The sequence below is a fragment of the Gorilla gorilla genome, chromosome 12, assembly GCF_029281585.2.
Source record: "Gorilla gorilla gorilla isolate KB3781 chromosome 12, NHGRI_mGorGor1-v2.1_pri, whole genome shotgun sequence".
Taxonomy (NCBI): Eukaryota; Metazoa; Chordata; class Mammalia; order Primates; family Hominidae; genus Gorilla; species Gorilla gorilla.
In genome coordinates this window covers 51,531,269-51,554,454 of record NC_073236.2, presented here as the reverse complement: position 1 = coordinate 51,554,454, position 23,186 = coordinate 51,531,269, and the positions used below count along the sequence as shown (strand labels likewise).

At 39.6% G+C, this 23,186-nt stretch overlaps 1 long non-coding RNA gene and 1 gene segment (V, D, J or C); both read right to left on the bottom strand.

The window, feature by feature from the left end:
- Nucleotides 1-3,956: 3,956 nt before the first annotated feature.
- On the bottom strand, nt 3,957-5,036 carry LOC101152578 (immunoglobulin kappa variable 6D-21-like). The segment is given in 2 exon segments: nt 3,957-4,405; nt 4,616-5,036. Coding segments are annotated over 2 exon segments (405 nt in total).
- Nucleotides 5,037-7,908: 2,872 nt separating this feature from the next.
- LOC134756774 (uncharacterized) lies at nt 7,909-20,562 on the bottom strand. Of its 3 annotated transcripts, none has more exons than XR_010129925.1 (6): nt 18,973-20,562; nt 17,483-17,518; nt 16,421-16,825; nt 15,433-15,566; nt 14,481-14,533; nt 7,909-8,543 (listed from the first exon to the last, which is right to left on the bottom strand). It is a non-coding gene; the product is annotated as an uncharacterized lncRNA (long non-coding RNA). The 3 variants fall into 3 exon arrangements; XR_010129926.1 differs by having other exon boundaries at nt 16,468-16,825; XR_010129924.1 differs by having other exon boundaries at nt 15,433-16,825.
- Between the last annotated feature and the right edge of the window lie 2,624 nt (nt 20,563-23,186).

The window sequence follows — 23,186 nt, the reverse complement described above, 5'->3', positions numbered from 1 at the left end:
AATTTTCTTCTGAGGCCGGGCGCGGTGGCTCACGCCTGTAATCCCAGCACTTTGGGAGGCCGAGGCGGGCGGATCACGAGGTCAGGAGATCGAGACCATCCTGGCTAACATGGTGAAACCCCGTCTCTACTAAAAATACAAAAAATTAGCCGGGCGTGGTGGCGGGCGCGTGTAGTCCCAGCTACTCGGGAGGCTGAGGCAGGAGAATGGCGTGAACCTGGGAGGCGGAGCTTGCAGTGAGCTGAGATTGCGCCACTGCACTCCAGCCTGGGCGACAGAGCCAGACTCCATCTCGGAAAAAAAAAAAAAAAAAAAAATTTCTCCTGAAAGGAATAAAATCACAGAAGACATCTTATTACTATGGTACTGATTGGCTTTTTCAATGCACAATGGTTTATCTGAAATCTCCCAGTCCCTGCCCTTCTCGTGATGATCCCATGGTCTTTGCTGTTCCTATGGTCACTTGGCTGCCTCCTCACCGTTCAGATGCATCTCCAGTATGACCCCGAGACCTTCCCTGGTCTGCACAAATAAATGGTCTCGACCTCCAGATACCACATGCCACTGCCTGAATTTTATACAATTTATCAGCTATTGAAATGATTCTTTTCACTTTCACTGTGTAGGTATTGTTCTCTGAATGGCTCATTTCCCTACTGAATATCAGTACTTGGGATCAAAAATTGTCTTATTTACTCAAATGCTCCTAACCCTCACATGATGGCTTTGAATTGTTCCTGAAAACTCTGATATTATGTTAAAATCCATTAAATGCAAAAATATGTTTATTTTTTATTGAAGAAGATATCATGGCTTCCCCTCAGCTAAAGACAATTAACTACTTTTATAGTTGAAAAAGATCCACTGGACATGAAAAAAACACATATATAGGAGTAACAAGCATCATCTTGAAATTAGATAAACTCGATTTGCATGTAAGATGTACAGTAGGCAGAAGAAAGGCCCTCACAGTGGGAGGGGCTTGATGGAGAGGGTCAGGGTGTCTGTCCCTGGAAGGTGGGGGAGGGTGTGATGAGTGACCTCAGGCAAGCATCCAATATCAGGACCAGACATGACTATGAGTAATTCCTTTTTCCATGGGTTTTGATACAAGAGGAAAGTCCTGATGGGGAAGCTTTGGGAATATTCATAGCATGAGTGGAATACGGGTTGGAAACAGCATGTTTCTAAACACATACAAACAGCTCACAGCCATTCACACAAAAGTATCTTACAAAATGTTACCTCTTCCTCACCTTTTCTTGCCATTTGGGTTTAACCAATCACGGCACACAATTTGAGTTTCTCTACACGAGGGTCTGCAACTTGAAACTACCCTGTGAAAGAACTGGTGACTGTCTGCCTGATACCATAATGTAGAAATACAATTTCTTGTAGTAGATCATTGCACTTTGGTGTAAAATATATGTGATAAAAAATGTATTGAAAACCGATATAACTTTTTGTGACCAAATATGGTGAAAGTCACTCACAAAAATATCACCAAATCTGATATGTCTGTTTTCTCAATGACTGCACTGTATGCCAAAAATTATTTTTGAATGAGTGACTTAATGTGCACAGGAAACAGAGTAAAACAAATAAACTGAGTTGCTCTAGGTATTAAAAAATTCTAGGAGCAGGATACTGGTCCTATAATCAAGAATGGTGAAATTTTTTTTAAAAAAAAGAAAATTCAAACTGCAGTTTGGATTTTGGAGGTGGATGAAAGAGGACATAAACAATACCTCTGATACACAGAAAAGAATATTTACTCTCAGGGTGGAGGGTTACCCCCCTGTATTTCATATGTCAGGGCAAGATATAACATAAAATGCCCATTGAGTTTTTCCACCTCATCTGAGCTCCCAAACTATTTCCTCTTACATGTTAGTGCCTTGGTACACTCAACTTTTGGTGAAGTTATTCTTATTAGGGAATCGAGGATTCTTTATTTCAACTTCCTTGGGCCTGGAATCTTGTCCTGCTCCCTAGACTGGCAACAAAGGGCTCTGGATCCTTCTGGTTTTTTATTCCAGGTAAATGTTCTTTTTGGAAAAGTCTCCTTTTCAAAAGCCCAAGAGAAATGTCTATAGTTACATTTTCCGTGGACCAGTTTTCAGAAATCACAACCCAAATATTCAGCATTTCCTGAATTCTCAGTTGAATGCCGCACTGGTGAAAGTGAAGCTTAACGTTAATCTGACTTAACAAACATCATGCTTCAGGGGGCTGCTTTGGAAATAGAATTAATTTGTCACACCCGTGAACCCACAATAACTGAAACCTCAATCCATGGGATCTTCTGTCACTATAGCTCTAGGCCATCACCTGTTCGTTTCCTAATCTTTACCCTTTTAAACTCTTTTGCCATAAATGAGAAACTGTAGCTCTGAAGAGAAAGCTAAAGTTTTTACCAACTTGTAAAAGATAGTTTATGGAAAGAAAAGGGAGAGGTGACCTTCAACAACTGTCCATGTAGTTTGAAAGTAAATATGGGTAAAGACGAAAGTATGTCATTATGGTCTTAATTTGCATTTTCCTGATAATTAGTGATGTGGAGCATTTTTCTGTGTATTTGTTGGCTGTTTGTGTATTTTCTTTTGAGAATGGTCTGTTCATATTCTTTGCCCACTTTTTGGTAGGATTATTTGTTTTTTTCTTACTGATTTGTTTGAATTCCTCATAGATTCTGGTTAGTCCTTCATCAGATGCACAGTTTGTGAATATTTTCTCCCACTTTGTGGGTTGTCTGTTTGCTGTGTAGAAGCTTTTTAGCTTAGTTAGGTTCCATTTATTTATTTTTTGTTTTTGTTGCATTTCCTTTTCGGGTCTTAGTCATGAATTCTTTCACTAAGCCAAGGTCTAGAGGAGTTTTTCCAATGTTATCTTCTAGAATTTATATGGTTTCAGTTCTTAGATTTAAGCCTTTGATTCATCTTGAGCTGATTTTTGTGTAAGGTGAGATATGAAGATCCAGTTTTATTCTTCTACCTGTGGCTTGCCAGTTTTTCCAGTACCAATTATTGAATAGGGTGTCCTTTCCCCACTGTCTATGTTATTGTATGCTTTGTTGAAGATCAGTTGGTTATAAGCATCTGGGTTTATTTCTGTGTTCTCTATTCTGTTCCATTGATCTACGTGCCTATTTTTATGCTAGAACCATGCTGTTTTGGTAACCATAGCCTTGAAATACCACCTTACTCATGCAAGAATGGCCATAATTAAAATGTCAAAAAATAATAGATATTAGCATGGATGCGGTGAAGAGGGAACACTTTTACACAGCTGGTGGGAATGTAAACTAGTACAACTACTATGAAAAACAGTATGGAGATTCGTTAAAGAACTAAAAGTAGAAATACCATTCAGTCCAGCAATTCCAGTACTTATTTTTCTTATCTACCCAAAGAAAAAAAAAGTTATTATAGGAAAAAGAAACATGCACATGCATGTTTATTCCAGCACATTTCTCCATTTCAAAAATATGGAACCACCATAAGTGCCAGTCAAGCCACGAGTGGATAAAGAAAATGCGGTGTATATACACCACGAAATACTTCTCAGCCATAAAACAGAACAGAACAAAATAATGACCTTTGCAGCAACATGGATGAAGCTGGAGGCTACTATTCTAAATGAAGTAACTCAGGAATGGAAAACCTATATGTTTTCATCTATAAGTGGGAGCTAAGCTATGAGGATGCAAAGGCGTAAGAATGATATAATGGACTTTGGGGACTGGGGAGGAAGGATAGAAGGGGAGGTGAAGGCTAGAAGACAACATATTGGGCACAGTATACACACTGCTCAGGTAACAGGTCCACCGAAATCTCAGACATCACCACTAAAGAACTTATCCATGTAACTAAAAACCACCTATACCCCCAAAAACTATTGAAATAAATAAAATAATTCGTTTTTAAAAAGATGAAAGTATGCAGCAGTGACTCCAGTTTCCTCTCTGCTGGGTGAGCCAGACTTCATTGTATTGGTTAACTCATTGCCCCTGAAGCACCTGCAACAATCAGAAGTATTCTAGGGTATCACCCAGTTTCTCTGTTCAGCCAGGCTGAACTAGTTTTTGTTCTCGGTTGTAACACAGTGTGAGGTAAACTACTACTCTGCTGACAGTAATACGTTGCAGCATCTTCAGCTTCCAGGCTATTGATGGTGAGCGTGAAATCTGTCCCAGATCCACTGCCACTGAACCTCGAGGGGACCCCTGAGATGGACTGGGAAGCATACTTGATGAGGAGCTTTGGAGACTGATCTGGTTTCTGCTGGTACCAGTGTAAGCTACTACCAATGCTCTGACTGGCCCGGCAGGTGATGGTGACTTTCTCCTTTGGAGTCACAGACTGAAAGTCTGGAGACTGAGTCAGCACAATTTCACCCCTGGAGGCTGAAAATATACAGCAAACATCAGTACAACATAAATATCTGTGTATAAAAATCACCTCTAATCTTGCTAGACATGAAGAAAGAATATGCATTACATTTTTAAAATTAGGATTTTAAAATCAAGCCAAAAATCACCTATTGCAGAGTCCCCAATGAAAGAAATTACAGATTGAAATAATATCTCCGCCTAGGTTTGTGGAAATATTCTCACCTGGAACCCAGAGCAGCAGAAACCCAATGAGTTGTGATGGGGACATCTTCCTGCCTTGACTTGTCAGTTTTGCTCATGCCACATCCCAGAGAAAGAACCTCTTTTAAGATACCGAGAGGCAGGGTCTCTTCACATATAGGAGGAAGGATACATGCAAATTATGGGGATGTCCTGCTGATTTAAATAAACAGAAATCACTGTTGCCAGGAGAGCGCCCTCCCGGCCCCTTCCACGAGAATGTGAAGCGCCCTCTGCTGGCACCTGCGGACGAGCTCCGCTGAGGCTCTAGCAGGGCTTGACCAGACCCAGGGCACAGCTGCAGAGTGAAGGCAGAGTCCATCGCCATCTCTGGGAGGGTCTGCAGTCATTTGGGGCGAACAACAGCTCACATCCTCAGTCTCGTCCCAGGGCTATGTTAACTCTCCTGCTCTCTGTCACAATGTAGGCTGAAAAAGCTTTGTGAACGTTCCACAAAGCATCAACACTATATTGATGACATCATGGTAATTAGACGTGATGAGCTGGACATTGTAAGAACTCGGAATTTCTTGTGAAAACACATGTGCTCTAGAGGGTGGGATGCACGCCCCAAAACATCAAGGGCTTGTCACATTAGAGAAGATGTCAAGTGTTTATAAAAGGGGTATGAGTCATGCTGGCTTATCCCCTTCAAAGTAAGGAAAAATAATTGCACCTTGTACTTCCAACCACTAGCAATGAAGCACAGTACTGGTTAAGCCATCCTAGAGTGTTGACAGTGCATTTTGCACTTGGGTTTACTATACCATCCCATTTATCAGCTAACTTGGAAGGCTGTCTTTTATGAATAAACTCTGAGAAAGAAAAGGTTGTGTAGTAAGTTTGAGTTTTAATGCAAATGCTTCTGTCACTTCAGCCATGAGATCCAGCACATTGCCTGGTGCTAGATAATCTATATTAGATGAGGAAACTCTGTAAACCTCCATGCAAGCACCAAAAAAGAGTCACAGAAAAAAATCTCTACAGTTCTTGAGCAAGATCCTGAAATGCCCCCAAAATAAACAAACAAACACACAAACAACTCACTGCTCAAAATGCAGCTCTCAAAATATCACAGGGTCCATGTAGGCATGTCCATGAGTAATTGACTAAATAATTAAGTGACTAAGCTGCCCCTCATAAACTGAGAATGTCACGCTCACCAATTTTAAGATCAGGTGAAGCTCAGCACCATTCAATATTGGGATGCAGATGGTAGTTTAGTGACTGGGTTCAAGCAGATTCAGAAGGCATGCTTCATTTCCACAGACAGATGTTCCGGTTCCTTATATCACTTTTCTCTCTCAACTTAACACCTCTGCATCAGCTCTTTCTATGATATCATGGGTTTTCCCGATCAGCTAATGCCAGAGAGAGAATACAAAAAAAGAAAAAGAAAAAAAATAAAATAAGCAAAAACAAAGAAATTCAAAGCAAAAATGAGAACAAGCTGGGCTTCCTCTTGAATGGCTTGGCATCATATGTTTGTGTAAGTAAGTGTGGACTGTGTCCACACTATGGCAACGGTCATGCATGGCTGTCAAAGAGTACCTTGAGTTATCTTACATCTGAGCAGAGCACATGTTCATCAAATTAGTGTAGATAGACAAGTGTCTGGACTCAAGTATACATATAGATTTCTGAATAGCTGGCTGGCTAAGGTCCTGGAAAAGAAGATCATAGCAATGAGCTGGGCAAACGTTTTTCCCAAATGTGTGAAACTCATAAACCTATTCATCTGTGTGTGTTCTGAAAAGTGTATACAAAATGTAGCCAGTTCTTATCTCCCTCTGTTTTACTTTTCACTGCACCACCTTTGATCCCTGTTATTCATAACGGCAGCTTTTAAGTCACCAGAAATCTGTGCAGACATTATTTTAGCAATTCTATCATTCCATCACTTCCAGGAGTCCACTAGTAACTTTCAGCTGGTGTACCACTTACCCCATCTAGAGCCCTCAGCTTGAACTAGCTTGCTCTGTTCATTTCCTGCAGAATTCATCACATTTAGCTGGAAACACTGAAGGATCTTGCTTGACTCTCCACCTCAACTCAAGTCCACTCCCTTCGACAGCAAGCTGCTAGTTTCTGCTGACATCCTCATTAAAACCCCAGATCTGCAATTCATGCTGACTGAGCGGAGGTGGAAGGGAGCAATCCCAGGCAAAAGGCTACAGACATAATTTCCTTCCTTACTCAAAACATATTCTTTCATGTTATGAATAATATACATTATTAAATGTTTTATACTTTGCCAATTTTCAGAGCGCTGAAACCGATTTGATATTTTTTAGCTTTATGCTTAATTTGTCTTTCTCATATATTTTTGCTGAGAGGATTTAACAATCTCTCTGTGACACAATAAAGAGATGCCTTCTAAAATGAATTTTAATGAATATGACAGCAACACTGAAAGGACATAGATATATGTTAAAACATAAGTAATTCTGAAGTAAAGAATTTGAACTCAATACCCACGGTTTGAAGAGAAATCGTGCACTTAAAAAATATTAACTCTTGGCTGGGCACGGTGGCTCATGACTGTAATGCCAGCACTTTGGGAGGTTGAGGTGGGCGGATCACCTGAGTTCAGGAGTTTGAGACCAGCCTGGCCAACATGGTGAAACCCCGTCTCTACTAAAAATACAAAAAATTAGCCAGGCTTGGTGACGCACACCTGTAGTCCCAGCTACTCAGGGGGCTGAGACAGGAAAATCGCCTGAACCTGGGAGGCGGAGGCTGCAGTGAGCCGAGATCGCACCACTGCACTCCAGCCTGGGCAACAGAGTGAGACTCTGTCAAAAAAAAAAAAAAAATATATATATATATATATATGTAACTCTAATCACTAGATTTCACATTTTCAGGGAATGCACCACAAATCTGTAAAATATGCCTTATGCATATTCTAGAATTGACCAAGTAAGTGAATATTCTCTACATAATGGGAGCCAGGATTGTCTTTGACAGATGATTGAAACACAAATATGAAAACATGATGAATCTTGTGAAATTGTTTCATAAGAATCCATGTCCTTTGTTATGTTTTAATTATTTTTATTTATATATTTTAATAACATTGAAATGTTTTTAGACTTAAAATTTGCATAATATAATAAGATTGTTCTCATGCACTCTTCCACTAGCTTCTTCTGTAATGTCAACATCAAGTGTAACTATAGGGTAAGTATCAATACCAAAACATTAACATAAATGCAATGCTATTAATTAAGTAATTTGAAATCCCCTTTGTATTTCACTGATTTTTTCAGTAATCTCCTTCATGTTCCAGAAAAAAATCCAAAATCCCATACTGCATTTAATTATTGTGTCCTTAATATTTCCCAAATTGTGACAGTTTTTTAGTTTTGTCTTTCATGATTTTGAAACCTTTGAAGTGTACTGGCAAGTTATTTTGGAGAATCCCTTAAGTTGCACTTGTTTGAAGTCTTCTACTGATTAGATTCATATCTTTTATTTTTAGCAAAAAAAAACAAAAAAATGGGGTGCAACCTCAGTGCACAGCAAGAATTACAAAATGTCAACATATCCTATTAATGGTGATCAATTAACATGAACAATAAAACCCTTTTTATAAAAAAATGTTTTATTATACTTTAAGTTCTGGGATACATGGGCAGAACGTGCAGGTTTGTTACATAGGTGTACACATGCCATGGTGGTTTGCTACACACACATCAACTTGTCATCTACATTAGGTATTTCTCCCAATGCTACTGTTCCCCTAGTCCCCCACCCCCCAACAGGCCCTGGGGTATAACATTCTCCTCCCTGTGTCCATTTGTTCTCACTGATCAACTCCCACTTATGAGTGAGAACATGTGGTGTTTGGTTCTGCGTTCTTGTGTTAGTTTGCTGAGAATGATGGCTTCCAGCTTCATCCATGTCCCTGCAAAAGACATAAACTCATCACTTTTTATGGCTGCATAGTATTCCATGGTGTATATGTGCCACATTTTCTTTATCCAGTCTCTCATTGATGGGCATTTGGGTTGGTTCCAAGTCATTGCTATTGTAAACGGTGCCGCAATAAACATATGTGTGCATGCATCTTTATAGTAGAATGATTTATAATCCTTTGCCTATATACCTAGTAATGGGATTGCTGGGTCAAATAGTATTTCTGGTTCTAGATCCTTGAGGAATCGCCACACTGTCTTCCACAATGGTTGGACTAATTTACACTCCCACCAACAGTGTAAAAGCATTCCTATTTCTCCACATCCTCTCCAGCATCTGTCTGAGGCCTCTGTTCTGTTTCATTTGTCTATATATCTGTTTTGGTACCAGTACCATGCTGTTATGGTTACTGCAGCCTTGTAATATAGTTTGAAGTCAGGTAGCGTGATGCCTCCAGCTTTGTTCTTTCTGTCTAGGATTGTCTTGGCTATGCGGGCTCTTTTTTAGTTCCATATGAAATTTAAAGTAGTTTTTTTCTAATTATGTGAAGAAAGTCATTGGTAGCTTGATGGGGGTGGCATTGAATCTATAAATTACCTTGTGCAGTATGGCCATTTTCACGATATTGATTCTTCCTATCCATGAGCATGGAATGTTTTTCCATTTGTTTGTGTCCTCTCTTATTTCCTTGAGCAGTGGTTTGTAGTTCTCCTTGAAGAGACCCTTCACATCCCTTATAAGCTGTATTCCTAAGTTTTTTATTCTCTTTGTAGCAATTGTGAATGGGAGTTCATGCATGATTTGGCTCTCTGTCTATTATTGATATATAGGAATGCTTGTGATTTTTGCACATTGATCTTGTATCCTGAGACTTTGCTGAAGTTGCTTATCAGCTTAAGGAGATTTGGGGCTGAGACCATGGGGTTTTCTAAGTATACAATCATGTAATCTGCAAAAAGAGACAATTTGACGTCCTCTCTTCCTATTTGAATATGCTTTATTTCCTTCTCTTGCCTGATTGCCCTTCCCAGAACTTCCAATACTATACTAAATAGGAGTGGTGAGAGAGGGCATCCTTGTCTTGTGCCGGTATTTGACAAGAATGTGTCCAGTTTTGCCCATTCAGTATGATCTTGGCTGTGGGTTTGTCATGAATAGCTCTTATTATTTTGAGATACATTCCATCAATACCTAGATTATTGAGAGTTTTTAGCATGAAGAGGTATTGAATTTTATCAAAGACTCTTTCTGCATCTATTGAGATAATCATGTGGTTTTTGTCATTGGTTCTGTTTGTGTGATGGATTACATTTATTGATTTGCATATGTTAAGCCAGCCTTTCATCCCAGGGATGAAGCCAGCTTGATCATGGTGGATAAGCTTTTTGATGTGCTGCTGGATTCGGTTTGCCAGTATTTTATTGAGTATTTTCACATCAATGTTTCTCATGAATATTGGCCTGAAATTTTCTTTTTTGTGTGTGTCTTTGCCAGGTTTTGGTATCAGGGTGATGCTGGCCTCATAAAACAAGTTAGGGAGTATTCCCTCTTTTTCTATTGTGTGGAATATTTTCAGAAGGAATGGTACCAGCTTCTTTTTCTACCAGTAGAATTCGGCTGTGAATCCATCTGGCCCTGGACTGTTTTTTGGTTGGTAGGCTATTAATTACTGCCTCAATTTCAGACTTTGTTGTTGGTCTACTCAGGGATTCAAATTTTTCCTGGTTTAGACTTGGGAGGGTGTATGTGTCGAGGAATTTATCCATTTATTCTAGATTTTCTAGTTTATTTATTTAGAGGTGTTTATAGTATTCTCTGATGGTAGTTTGTATTTCTGTGGGATCAGTGGTGATACCTCCTTTATCATTTTTTATGTGTTTATTTCATTCTTCTCTCTTTTCTTCTTTATTAGTCTGGCTAGTGGTTTATCTATTTTATTGCTCTTTTCAAAAAAACCAGCTCCTGGATTCATTGATTTTTTTTGAAGAGTTTTTGGTGTCTCTATCTCCTTCAGTTCTGCTCTGATCTTAGTTATTTCTTGTCTTCTGCTAGCTTTTGAATTTGTTTGCTCTTGCTTCTCCAGTTATTTTAATTGTGATGTAAGGGTGTCGATTTTAGATGTTTCCTGCTTTCTCTCATGAGCATTTAGTGCTATAAATTTCCGTTTAAACACTGCTTTTGCTGTGTCCCAAAGATTCTGGTTTCTGAAAGGAGGTCTTGGACAAAGCTAATTAAGCCAGCTGCTTCTATCACTCTTTGTATTTGGTTATTTGCTGACTTTCTGAGAAATAACCTATTCCTGTCTGAAACTATTTTTTCTTATGTTGCTTAGGCTTTAACCCTCTTCACACTTACTGTACAATAGAGAATATTGAACAAATAAATGAGTTGGCTTTTAAATGGCAAATGTTACTATGATGGCCATTTACCATTTAAATGTTAATAGCCTGAAAAAAAACCCCCAGAGGAATGAGATTTAGTAAAATGTAGTGGTATCAACAAATGAACAGCAGTTACTGAATCAACTCTTTGGAAAAACACAATTTTCTAGCACTTGTAATACTGCAAGAATCAAATGGATAGGAACAGCTTGCCCTGAGCTACTTCTGCTGAGGAGACTGAGATACCATTCGTACCATTTTAGTATGCACACAGTTCAGACACTCTTTCCGGAAATAAGAGGTTCCGGTCCCTCAGTTAAAGAACATGTGGCTACATATGCATGACAGTTATTTCTAGAAATATGTACTTCGCCAAATTTTTAAGTTATTATCTGAAAATTTAATAGAATTTTGTCTTTGGATGGTAATGAAACAAAAATGTTAGAAGAGAATGGAAACTTTCGGGTATATATAGAAAGGATATCAGAGAAGGGCCAACCATACTTTACTGGATACAGTTAATCTGACTGGGGCTTTTGGAGGAAAAGACTTAGAGAAGAAAAGTGTTTGAAGAAGTCATACGTGTTTAAAAACATATGCACAACTTGAAAACCCTTGCAAGAAAGAATAGATGACTTCACAAAAAGGTGAAGTGACTTTTCAATTTGTCAAATCACACTCATACATATGCTTTTTCTTTCTCTTTTATGCCCTATACCTCTGAGGTATCAGAAGGGCCTGAGTTTGAAATAATTTGTCTCTGTAGAAATCCAGAAAGTAAGAGAATGAACAACATCTTTAGCACAGAAGCATGTCAATCCTGGGAAAAAAGTGAGATTCGGTTTTTGAGTTATGGCAGATGTAGTAGAAAAAATGAGAAAAGGTTAAAAAGACAGAATAAAGATTATGTAAGAAAGGACAGCAATATGACACTCTAACCTTTCATAGGATAAAGTTATGATAATGAATGATGAGAAGAAATGCAATGGACACATCTGGGTGGGCATGATTGAAGGTCTGAGCAAGTTAGTATAGATCAAGAACAAATCATTAGCATTTTAAGAATTGTGAGTCAGTCAGTGAAAATCCCATCTCAGAAACTAATGTGGCTATAGATGAAACATCCTTGGATTAGAATTAAGATTGTTTCTCCTAACTCTCTTCTAAATTAGTCTAGTGATGATAATAATGATTATTACAGTGCTAAATGTTATCATAATAGTAACAACAAAATTAATACCAGCATATATAATGATTAGATACTATTCTAAATGCTTTACCTTGTATAAATTGTAAAGAGACCTTTTAGGTAGATTCTATTATTGCCAAAGTTTCACATAAGCAAATTTACTAATGGCACATAATCTATAAGGATTAAAGCTCTGTCTCCAACACAATGGATTTGATTTCAGGGCCTGCCAAGATAACGTCTTGACAGTTAGATAAATATTGTTGACTCTAATTCCAGAATGAATGAAGATCCAATTGAAACTTAGAGCAGCATTAATAAAACTGCTTCCTTGATACCTAGAGAAAGGAAGAAAAAGCAAATGATTTTAACTGATTAAAGGAAAGGAGCAGCAGTATATGAAATGAGATTCAGGGGGTGTAAGCAGAGGTTCTGGGAACTACTAAGGAGAAGAGAACCTGACTCTGGATTGATATAAGCATTGTACAGAATCAAGCAGTGTGTAGATTAGAGGATCACCCAAGGAGTTGTCCCCTGCCTATATGGGCAGCATCATTGTCTGTCACCTGCATGGACAGCATGATTGTCTGTCTTCAGGGAAATGGTATTGGTAACCTGAAGGGTCAGAACCTGGGTGCTTCTCATCTGTGCAGTTGTGGTCACCCCTGCACCTGCAGCACTGTGGGTACTTGAGTGTTGGTCTTTGAGGAAGCTTCAGGGTCCTCAGAAAAGATCCCTAAGCAGTAAGTGAAAGGTGTACTTGGGAGATAAAGTTCCAGTAACTCTTCATTCCAGCCATATTCTGTCATGCACCGGGGAAAACAACTAGGCATATTTAGGGTAGAAACAAAAGAAATGGGACCACACAACTTAATTTAGTTCCTACAAGTCTTGTACCATACACCATTCACTGAATCTAGATAATTGGTGAGACAGGAAGACACAGGGATATAAGACAGGAAGACACATGATATATGTGATCTAAGACAGAAATTCTACACTCAGGCTAAGCTAACAGCCTTTTCTGACCTGACCACCGGGGTGAAAGCTGACCAATATAATATTCACACATCCAGTTATATAGATAGATGTATGTTATCAAATCTGATAGCATAAATATAAATATTTAGTCATCCATTTATAAAGACACTTAGAGGAAATTAAAGCTAAATGATATGAATTAAGTGAAATTCACCTCACTTATGGAAAAAGTGCACTTACGGAAACATGCACTTATCCACTGCTCAAAACTCAGTGGATAATAAAACTAAGCAGATATTTTCTTGTTAATAGATGTTTATGATAACAATGATGTGGCTGATCAAGGAAGAGCTTAGCAGAGTGGTTCTTCTGCCTTTAGACTGTGTTTCATTTGGGATCAAGGAAGGGCCTAGTCAAGACACAACATTTGTATGGAAGGCAGCAAAAAGGAACACAATTTTCAAACAAAACTGACCAGGCAAATGGTATCCTAATGTTCTCTAAAACAGTGAACACAATTTAATTTATTCTTTTACTTTGTTAAGTCCTAAAGTTTCTAAAAACATTTACTGCATTTAACTATCAAAGTATTTGATCCATTGATAAAAAATAATTGTTTTTCAACCTTTAGAATATTAAAAATATTTTTGAATGTAATTTCGCATTAATTAGAAATAAAGCAGCATATATTTTTAAGTGGTTTTAACATAAATGGTCTCACTGTGGGGGAAAAAAAATCTTTAGCTAAAGTAAATGTCTTCTAAAACTTGGCTTCTGGAAACATCCGTACATTACCTCTTAACTTGTTGAAGTGCAGATTATCATGCAACAAGGTCTAAAGCACATCTGCTACTTTGCATTTGTACTGTGTTCATAGTGACGCTGAGAATGCCACTGGAATCTGGACAAATTTTAAGTAGCAAAGTGCTCTTATATTAAGGAAAAAGTATACTACATGCACCTATAGGTGTTCTTGTTTGTTTTGTCAATTTTTTTTCATTTGTCAAATGATTGCTATGTATTTCAAGCAATGTTGTCATTTTTTTCTTTTACTTTACAACTTAATGAAATTTTCTTGCAATAATACCAAACTTTCTAATAATACATGTAAGAACATCCAAATGTATTCTGAAGCCACCCCATACCCGGAAAATTCTGAGATTTTGGGAAATACTTATCCCACTTGGCTGTAATTCCTCATATTCACCATGATTTCTAAAAGCACCTTTCCTGAAGCCCATTAAACCCTCTATGGTTTCTTGTAGAGTTACTCAAAGAGACCTCTCATCATATTTGAAGGTAAGAAGAAGCCGATTCAATATTCTTTGACACCGGTAGACAAACATGTTCACTGAGATAAGGACTGGAGAATCACCTGGTGAGGTGCTGCAACAACTGATAGCATCAGCATCTTCGCATATGGACTTCCTAGACAAAGAAGACTATATGGTTAGATAGCCCATGCCTTTAGCGGCTGATGAACTCTGGCTTCTGGCAGACCTCCAGAGACTCCCCTGTTTCTAGTGTCAGCTTCCCTAACTACCACACTCCCAGTTTTGTATATTCAACTCTAATTCCCTGTATTAAAACAATGCCTTCTGGCAATGTGTAGAGTGGTTTCTCTTTTAATCTATGACCCAGATGGATGCAATAACACAGATTCTTCAGGTATCATAATTGCTATCCCTTATTAAATCAGGAGAGATAGTGTCATGTCTGTGCTGCTGGGGCTAAGCAGGAAGAAAAAGAGTTACAATGCAGATGAGACTTCTGGCCATTCCTACAAAAACCTTTAAATCTTGGCTGCACCTGAGAAACACTCTCAGCAGACGGAGGCACCAGTGGAAGCACCTGGGGCAGCCATGAGTCATACTTCTGCTTCCCTGGGGGTTTATTTTATGACCTGTAACACTCTAGGATGGCTGCTGTAAGTCTATAGACAGCAATAAGTTATAACATCTTCAGGTTGCAGGCTCCTGATGGTGAGAATGTGTGAAATGTGTCCCAGACCTACTGCCACTGAACCGTGACGGGACCCCAGATTGCAAACTGGATGCAGCATAGATCAGGAGCTTAGGAGGATTCTCTAGTTTCTACCGATACTAGCTTAAATAATTGCAAATGCCCTGACTCGCCCAGCAAGTGATGGTGACTCTGTCTCCTACAGATGCAGTCAGGGACGATGGAGACTGAGTCATCTGGAAATCACATCTGACTCCTGGGACATAAAAACAAATATCCACACAACTATTTATAAGATGATTTCCCTGAAAGGCCAGGCTGTACTGAGCACACTTGCTGAGTAAATTCCTAGGGTTCTTTCTTACCTGGGAGCCAGAGCACCAGGAGCCCCAGGAGCTGAGCAGGAACCCTCATGTCCATGCTGTGTCCTGACTGGGACTGATGCCTGCACAGGGTGTGACCAGCCTATTAAGAAGTCTTCAGAACAGGGGGTTGTGCTCTGGGAACAAGCAAATCATCAGGGAATGGAGCAGGCTGGGCACAGCTGCAGGACTGGTTCATGGATAAGTATCTTAGATCCAGATAAAACTTAATAAATATTCATACTCTTATTTTTCACATTTTCAACTTGGCCCAGGGCATCCCAGCCTAGTTCAGTCGCAAGAATGTGAATCGTTTTTCTTTTTACTCCCATAAGAACAGTAACATAAAACCCTGTGAATGCTCCAGTCCTGGAGGAGAATGTGTGCCAAGAACAAGTGTAAAGTACAACTGGGGAAAGGGAGATAAGCAATGTGTTAACACCACCAAATATTCTCCCATTAAATATATACTAGTAACTGCTAAGCCAAACAATACCAAGAATGTACCAGTGCTATGTTGTCATGTATCAGCCTCAGTTGTGTGACTGGTAGGCTGAATACATCTGATTGACAAATGTATGCAAAAGAGAGAGGATTGAGATGAGCTAAGTCACCTTTCCCTTCCTCCTTCCTCCTGTCTCCTGGCTCAGAGGGCACTTGCATCTTCTGTAGGTTCTGCCCATGCTAAGGCTGTGGCTGCTGAAGTGATCTTATGTGTGATGCCTGAGGTGTAGCTTCATACTAACTCCCTGAGTTCACCAACATCTTCCTCTTACATAGATTTAGAGAATATACCCTGTCTACTCCTCAGTGAAGGAACTAATTTGGGCAGCTGGGACAATCCAAGCAGGAGGCTTTTGTTTGGTGCTGAACCATTGTGGGAGGATATTGTAGAGTGTGGTGGCAGTTGTAATAGCCAAGATCCTCAGCCTCCACCCTACTGATCTTAAGCATGAAATCTGTCCCTGACCTGCAACCACTGCAAACTCACGGTTATGTGGTGCATCACACAGGGCCATAAGTCTTCAGTGACTCAACTGTTAGTGAAGTTCTTGTCCAAATGTATTTCAGGTCGTATCACAAATGTCTATTTAACCGTAGGATATAGACCAGCTTCCAAAGGTTGAAACTAGTCCTGTGATATATCTGGGGATGACTGGTCTACTCTCTTCTCCCATTGGGAAGAACCTGTGTGGGAAGGCAGAAAACTGATTGGAAGTCCTACAGATCAGGAGCTGTGGAGAGTGGCCTGGCTTCTGCAGGAACTAATACAAATAGGTGTATCCATTACCATGTAAAAGGTTCTGACTAGACCTGCAGGAGATGGAGGCCGGCTCTCCATTGGTGACGGGCAGAGAGAGTGGAGTCTGGGTCATCAAAATATTCCCACCGGATCCTAAAGTAATATAAAAAAGAAGTACAATGTTATGTAAATCATGAGACATTATCATAATTTCTCTACAATTATTTAATGCTAAATAATTGTATTGCGGCGTGTGTGTGTGTGTGTGTGTGAGTGTGTGTGTAATTTTGATTCATGCACCAAAAAAATTCAATTAAAAAAAAAACAGACATTTTGAAGGCCCAAGTTGCCCTATGGAAGTCACTTATGCTACCCTCCACTTTCCATGTCAGAATCTGCACCAGAGCACAGGTCTTTGCTTTTTCTGGAATCTTCCTCACTCTTTCACATATAAAAGTGCCACCATACATTTTATCCTGGAGCACAAGACACGTGCATCTAACACGTGGACAGAACACACATGGGTGGCAGTGGGGCCCCCAGAGCTCACCCTCCCACCCCATTCTCCTCCCTCATCTCTTCTGTCCTTACCAGGAACCCAAAGCATTAGCAGCCCCAGGAGCTGAGCAGGGAACCTCACTGTGAGAAGGTGAACTGAGGAGTCCTGATCAGTTAAGGCAAGGTTACAGCTGAGCTTTTCTCCCAGACTCACAAGGGAAGGTCATTCCTAAGGGACAATATGCACATCCCCTGGTGGTTGCAGTGGTGTGGAAAGAGCCAATGTACAGTATGCTTAATTCTAAAATGTACCTTTGTCTTCAGTATTTTAACATGCCGCATCATGGCCTGAAACAAGCAAACAAAATAAGCCAGTAGACAAAACTAGTTACTACCTACTACACATATATACTGTTTCTAAGAGTTCAAAAAATATTCTCCATTAGTTCCAGAATTGAAAGAAAGAAAAGTCCAAATAGTATTATCAGAAAATATTATTATGTGGTGTACATGTTTGAGACTCCTGTGAGCTTTGATTTGCTCAACAGCCAACATCATGCATTGCAGGCAGCTTTCCATTCTCCTGATGGTTGGTGAGAGTGAGAGTCACTCAGCAAAGGGAGAAAGAGGTGCCCTGAAAGTCATCAGTGGCAGCAGGTGAGGTCAGGATACACTAGGGTCGCCTCCCAGTGATGTGACTAAGTGTCCCTGCATTCATGACAGCAGTAGGGAACTTTAGTGGCTGTTGCAGGGAGGACATGACAACCACTTCCTGGAGAGTCTGTGGGGTGTCAGCGCACTAATTGGAGAGAAAGGGAGAGGCTCTAGGAATTGTCCTGGAGGGCTCTGGCCCCTGTTTACACAGAAGAGGAGCCAGTGTTTGTGACTGAAACCTCATGGCCTCTTCCTGGAAGGCTCTCCAGCCATCTCTAACTGAGCCCACCTGGTATGGACGTGTGGCCTGGGTACCCCAGCTGCTCCTGCTGCATTGAGAGGCTGAGCCTCCTTGAGGTTTGTATGTGGGGCCATCACACAATGCAGCGTCCCAGTGACTGTCTTGCTAACAGTCGTATGTGCAGTATCTCCAGGCCCCACAGAAGTGATTGTGAGTATGTAATCATTAGAATTTTGACTGCATGTGTGTCTCCACTTTTGAATATGTGCAGAAAAATACTTTGAAGGATTGTCATTCTTTGCCTTTGTTACAAACGTCTTGCCATAATCCATTTTTTTTCTGGATTTCTCTCCTCAAAAATTGAATTTTAACTTCCCTCACCACAGAATGCATTATCTTGGAATACACAGTCATTTCTAATATGGTTTACTTCCTTAACAAGAAAAAGAGTATGTTGTCCTGCTGATTCAAATGCCCCTTTACTTTGATCATATCATGTCATGATTAGTTTAGAAATATTTTTAGGGCATTATTTTAAGTGTCATCTATGCAAGATATATATTTTCTATACAATTACTACTAGAAGGTAGGAATGAGGTTCATTTTCATGTAATGACTACATTGTGTGAAAATGATGCATGTACTTATATATTGAAAACCATTTATTCTTTTCATGACAATTGAATACCAAAATTGTCATTTCTAAAACATTATTTAGTTGAAAAAGTTATCTCCACTCCCAGGTACAATAACATTGTGGTTAAAAGCCCTAAAGCAACTGCTGCAAAAGGTACAAAAAATACAAAATTTATGAAATTATAACATCAGAGAACAGTGGACAGAATAAGGCCGAGGTAATCTAAAATTCCAGGGTGAGGAAATCCTTTCTAATTGAGCTGATGCTTACCTGACTTTTTGTTCCCCTGCCATATTTGCCAGGTTGGCATTTGGACCCAAGTTCTGCTTTGGCACAGGCAGAGAAACTCATCTGTGAAAGGAGAATCTGGCTGTGCCTCTTTGGTTGCACAATGCAGCCTCAACTCACAGATAGATAGTGTTCTCCATGGAACATTGGCTGTGGTTTGATGACACGTGCAGTCTATGGGTGCTGGTCTAGAAAGACAGAAACTCCCCATACAGAGGATTCATGGAGTTTTTGTTGTTGATAAATTCTGCGCAGACCATTCATAATACACGTCTAAATCATGGATATATTGGTCATCATTGCCACTGCTCCCCAGTTGATGTAGACTCTACTGGGACTTCAGGTTCGCATGTCACTGCATGATTTGTGTTCTCAAACCCAACCACATGGCATCTGCTGGGTTATTTTAGTTTGACTGTGACTAAGTCACATAACCTCAGGTCTATTTGCACAGGAACTTCAATAAACATTTGATGATTGCAGAACTAAAAGATCATTCTTGATGAACTACTTTTCCTTGAAACTTGCAGTGGTGCAGGCTCAACCCATGGAGCCAGGGAGTGATACTTTCTCCTCTGTGATTCTTCATAAGAAAGACATTTGGGCTCCTTTCTGAGTTTATATCACCAACCCCCAACAGTCACTGTCATCCACAACTGTACCTAATGTAAGTCAAAGAGCAGGTTATTGGGCCATAGTTGACCTCCACTATCTTCCATTAATTCTCCCATTCTTGAAGTCTGCCCACTGTCCTCAAACTCTTACATTTTGGGGAAAGAAATCACACATCATTCTGTGTTATTTCAGCGTTCTATGAGGTAAATTCTATAACCTATGTCTTCTAGTTTAAGTTTCTGTTTATGAAACTCAACTTCTGAAATTTCAAAAACTATCCTTTTCTGTCAGCAAGACACAATTGAAGCAAATAAAATAGTTTTAGCATTCATATTTTCTATCTCTCACCAATTTGCAAAAGTCCATTCTGAGGCTGAAATCCAAGATTTTCACTAATTGCCCTCATCCAGCTCCTCATGATGACAGCTTGTGCGGAAGGCTTTCCACCATCAATATGTGGTGGGAAGGTAGGTGGTGAAAGAGAAAAATAAGAAGTTACGAAAAAAGTTCAATTTTTGGATATTACCACATATTATCCTCTTAAATATAGACTTTAAACTGCTAAACCTCAAGATATATTCAACAAGTGTTGCAACAAATCTGGGTTACTTGTCTGGCTATTTACCTCTTTAAGTCTTATTTCCCAATGCAGGCAAGGCAAGGAGGATTGGAATAGGATTTTCTTAAGCTCTCCCTCAGGGCAGTCTATTACCTGTGCAGGCACTGGGATCACCTCTGGTTTCCTATGGCTTATGCCATGCCAAGGCTGTTGCAGCTGACAGGGCTGTGAACGGGTTTTGCCTGACGTACAACTGAGGCACCCATGGGACAGAACCCTCAGATGCAACCTGTTGCCCTGAGTTCTCCAACATGTTTATCTCATACAGATAGAGATTCTGTTCAACTGCTCCCCAGAGAAACAACACACTTGAGCTGCTGGGCCACTCCAGCGGGAGGTTTTTGTTCAGGGCTGTACCACTGTGTGAGGAAATTGTGTACCTTGCGTGCAGTAATAAACCGCGACATCCTCAGCCTCCACCCTGCTGATTTTCAGTGTGAAATCTGTCCCTGCCCCACTGCCACTGAATCTGTCTGGGACCCCAGAGAACCGGTTAGAAACCTTATAAATTAGGAGTCTTGGAGGCTGGCCTGGCCTCTGCTGAATCCAATTCAAGTAGGTGTTTCCATCACTGTGTACGAGGCTTTGACTAGACCTGCAGGAGATGGAGGCCGGCTGTCCAAGGGTGACAGGCAAGGAGAGTGGAGTCTGGGTCATCACAATATCCCCACTGGATCCTGAAATAATGAGAGAGAAGTGCAAGGTTATGTAGAAACTTTAAGCACAATTTTAAAATAATTTTTCTTCTGTTATTTATTTCAGGCTAAATCAATTTTTATAATTTGATTCAGACCCTAGTAATATATAATTTCAAAATAAAAACATATTTTCAAAGTGCTTTGAGTGCTAGAAATTTTCTCTACCATTCCCTCTTTCTCTGTTAGAGTCTTCACCAGAGCACTGGTCTTTGTTCCTTCTGGAATCTTCCTCTTTCTTACAGATCTAAACCTCACATGCCTTACTCACGCAGATATAAAAGTTACAAGCCCCATCCTGGAGTACAAGACGTGCACATCTAACATGAGGACAGAACACACATGGGAGGCAATGGGGCCCCCAGAGTTCACCCTCCCACCCCATTCTCCCTCATCTCTCTTCTGTCCTCACCAGGGACCCAGAGCATTAGCAGCCCCAGAAGCTGAGCAGGGAGCCTCATTGTGAGAAGGTGACCTGAGGAGTCCTAATTAGTCAAGTCGAGGTTGGTGCTGAGCTTTTATCTCAGACTTGCAAGGGAAGGTCCTCCCTGGGGGACAATATGCAAATCCCCTGGTGGGTGCAGTGGTGTAGAAATAACATGGTATGTGCGGGGGTATGGGGGCCTTTCCTATGAACAACATGTTTTCTCTGCTTGAGAAAAAACTGGCAGAAATAATAATCTATGCAGCCTGATTGGGACAGGATATATTTCTATGTTTACTGTGTTTACTGTCAATTTTTTTTACTTCCTAGTATTTTCTCAGTGCTTGTTACACTTCTCTTTAATACGGCTGAGTTTCTGTAAATATTTGGTGCTTCTTATTTTTTTCTTCATGTGTGTTGAAAGGGTCTTGGTTTGCTGTTAATTTTATAAATCAAAATAAATTGTGTCCTGAGTAAAGTGCAAACATGTTCGCTGCTCAGCCAAATAAAGTACTCACATTCACTATCCAGATACAAATATGAATGATTTTAAATTCTCCACATGCTGCCTTCATTCACCTTTCTAGTCAATAGCTTCTGCCTCCAACCTACCAAGGGAACTGCAACTCTGATATCTATCACAAAGATTCAGTTTTCGTGAACATCAACAACATATGAATTGAGGTAAGTATATTTATGAAGCTTTCATTTAATTTCATGGATTTAAATTACTGTTCATTGTCGTTTACTGTGATTCTGAATTCTGAAGGATTTCTTCCTGAGTTTCTTATAGGACATATATGCTAGTCACGGCTTCTTTTCTTTTCTTTAAGGATAGTTTTGCTGAATATAAAATCATTTTAAACTGATTTTTCTAGTACTTCAAATAGCTTTAACATTAATGGTTAATCCACTATTATTAATGAAGTTACAATCTACATTTGAATTTCACTGAGCTTTCCACTGATAAATGTATTTACCATTTTTACTTTTAATGTTTTAGGATAAAATTTCTGGATCCCATATTGCATTCAGTTTTCATGCTTTCTTAATTTCCTTCAATCTCTGACAGTTTTTTAGTCTTTGTTTTGAAATACCTTGAAACTTTTGATGTATGCTGGCTGGTTATTTTTCAGAATGTCCCTTAAGTTCTATTGTTTGGTATTTTCTATTGATTAAAGTCAGATTTTTCATTTTTGGCAAGAATATTACAGCAGGGATGTGTCTTCAGTACATCCTATCAAGAGTTACACAGTATCAACATGTCATCACTGGTGTTGATAAATGAATATTGCTAAGGAACCCTTTTTGTAAGAAAGTCTTGGTCAAAGGTAACCAAGGCAGCTGCTTTTGTCACTCTTCCTATATGGTTATGTGCTGACTTTGTTAGGAATTGTCTAGTCCCATCTGCTATGGTTTAGATGTTTGTTATGTTCCAAACTTAATGTTGGAATTTAAAGCCTAAGTTGATATTAAAAGGTGGAGCCCCTTGGGAAGTGATTAAGTCATGGGCTCTGCCCTCAATAAATGGGATTAATGGCCTTATATAGAAGATTTCAGAGAGCTGCCTGGCACTTCCATCTCTGTTGCCATGTGCAGACACAAGATTCAATTTGTCTCCTTTGCCTTTTCTGGCTCCACCAGACAGCTTCACTGACACTGAATCTAGCATCTTGATCCTAGAGTTCTGAACTCCAGAACTGTGAGAAATAAATATTTATTGTTTATAAATTTCCCAGTCTGTGAGTTTGTTATAGTTGCATGAAAGAACTCAGACACTATCTGATTCTCTTTCTACTTATTTATTTTTTTCAGAATTCAGTTCTACTTAAAGCCTGCTCTC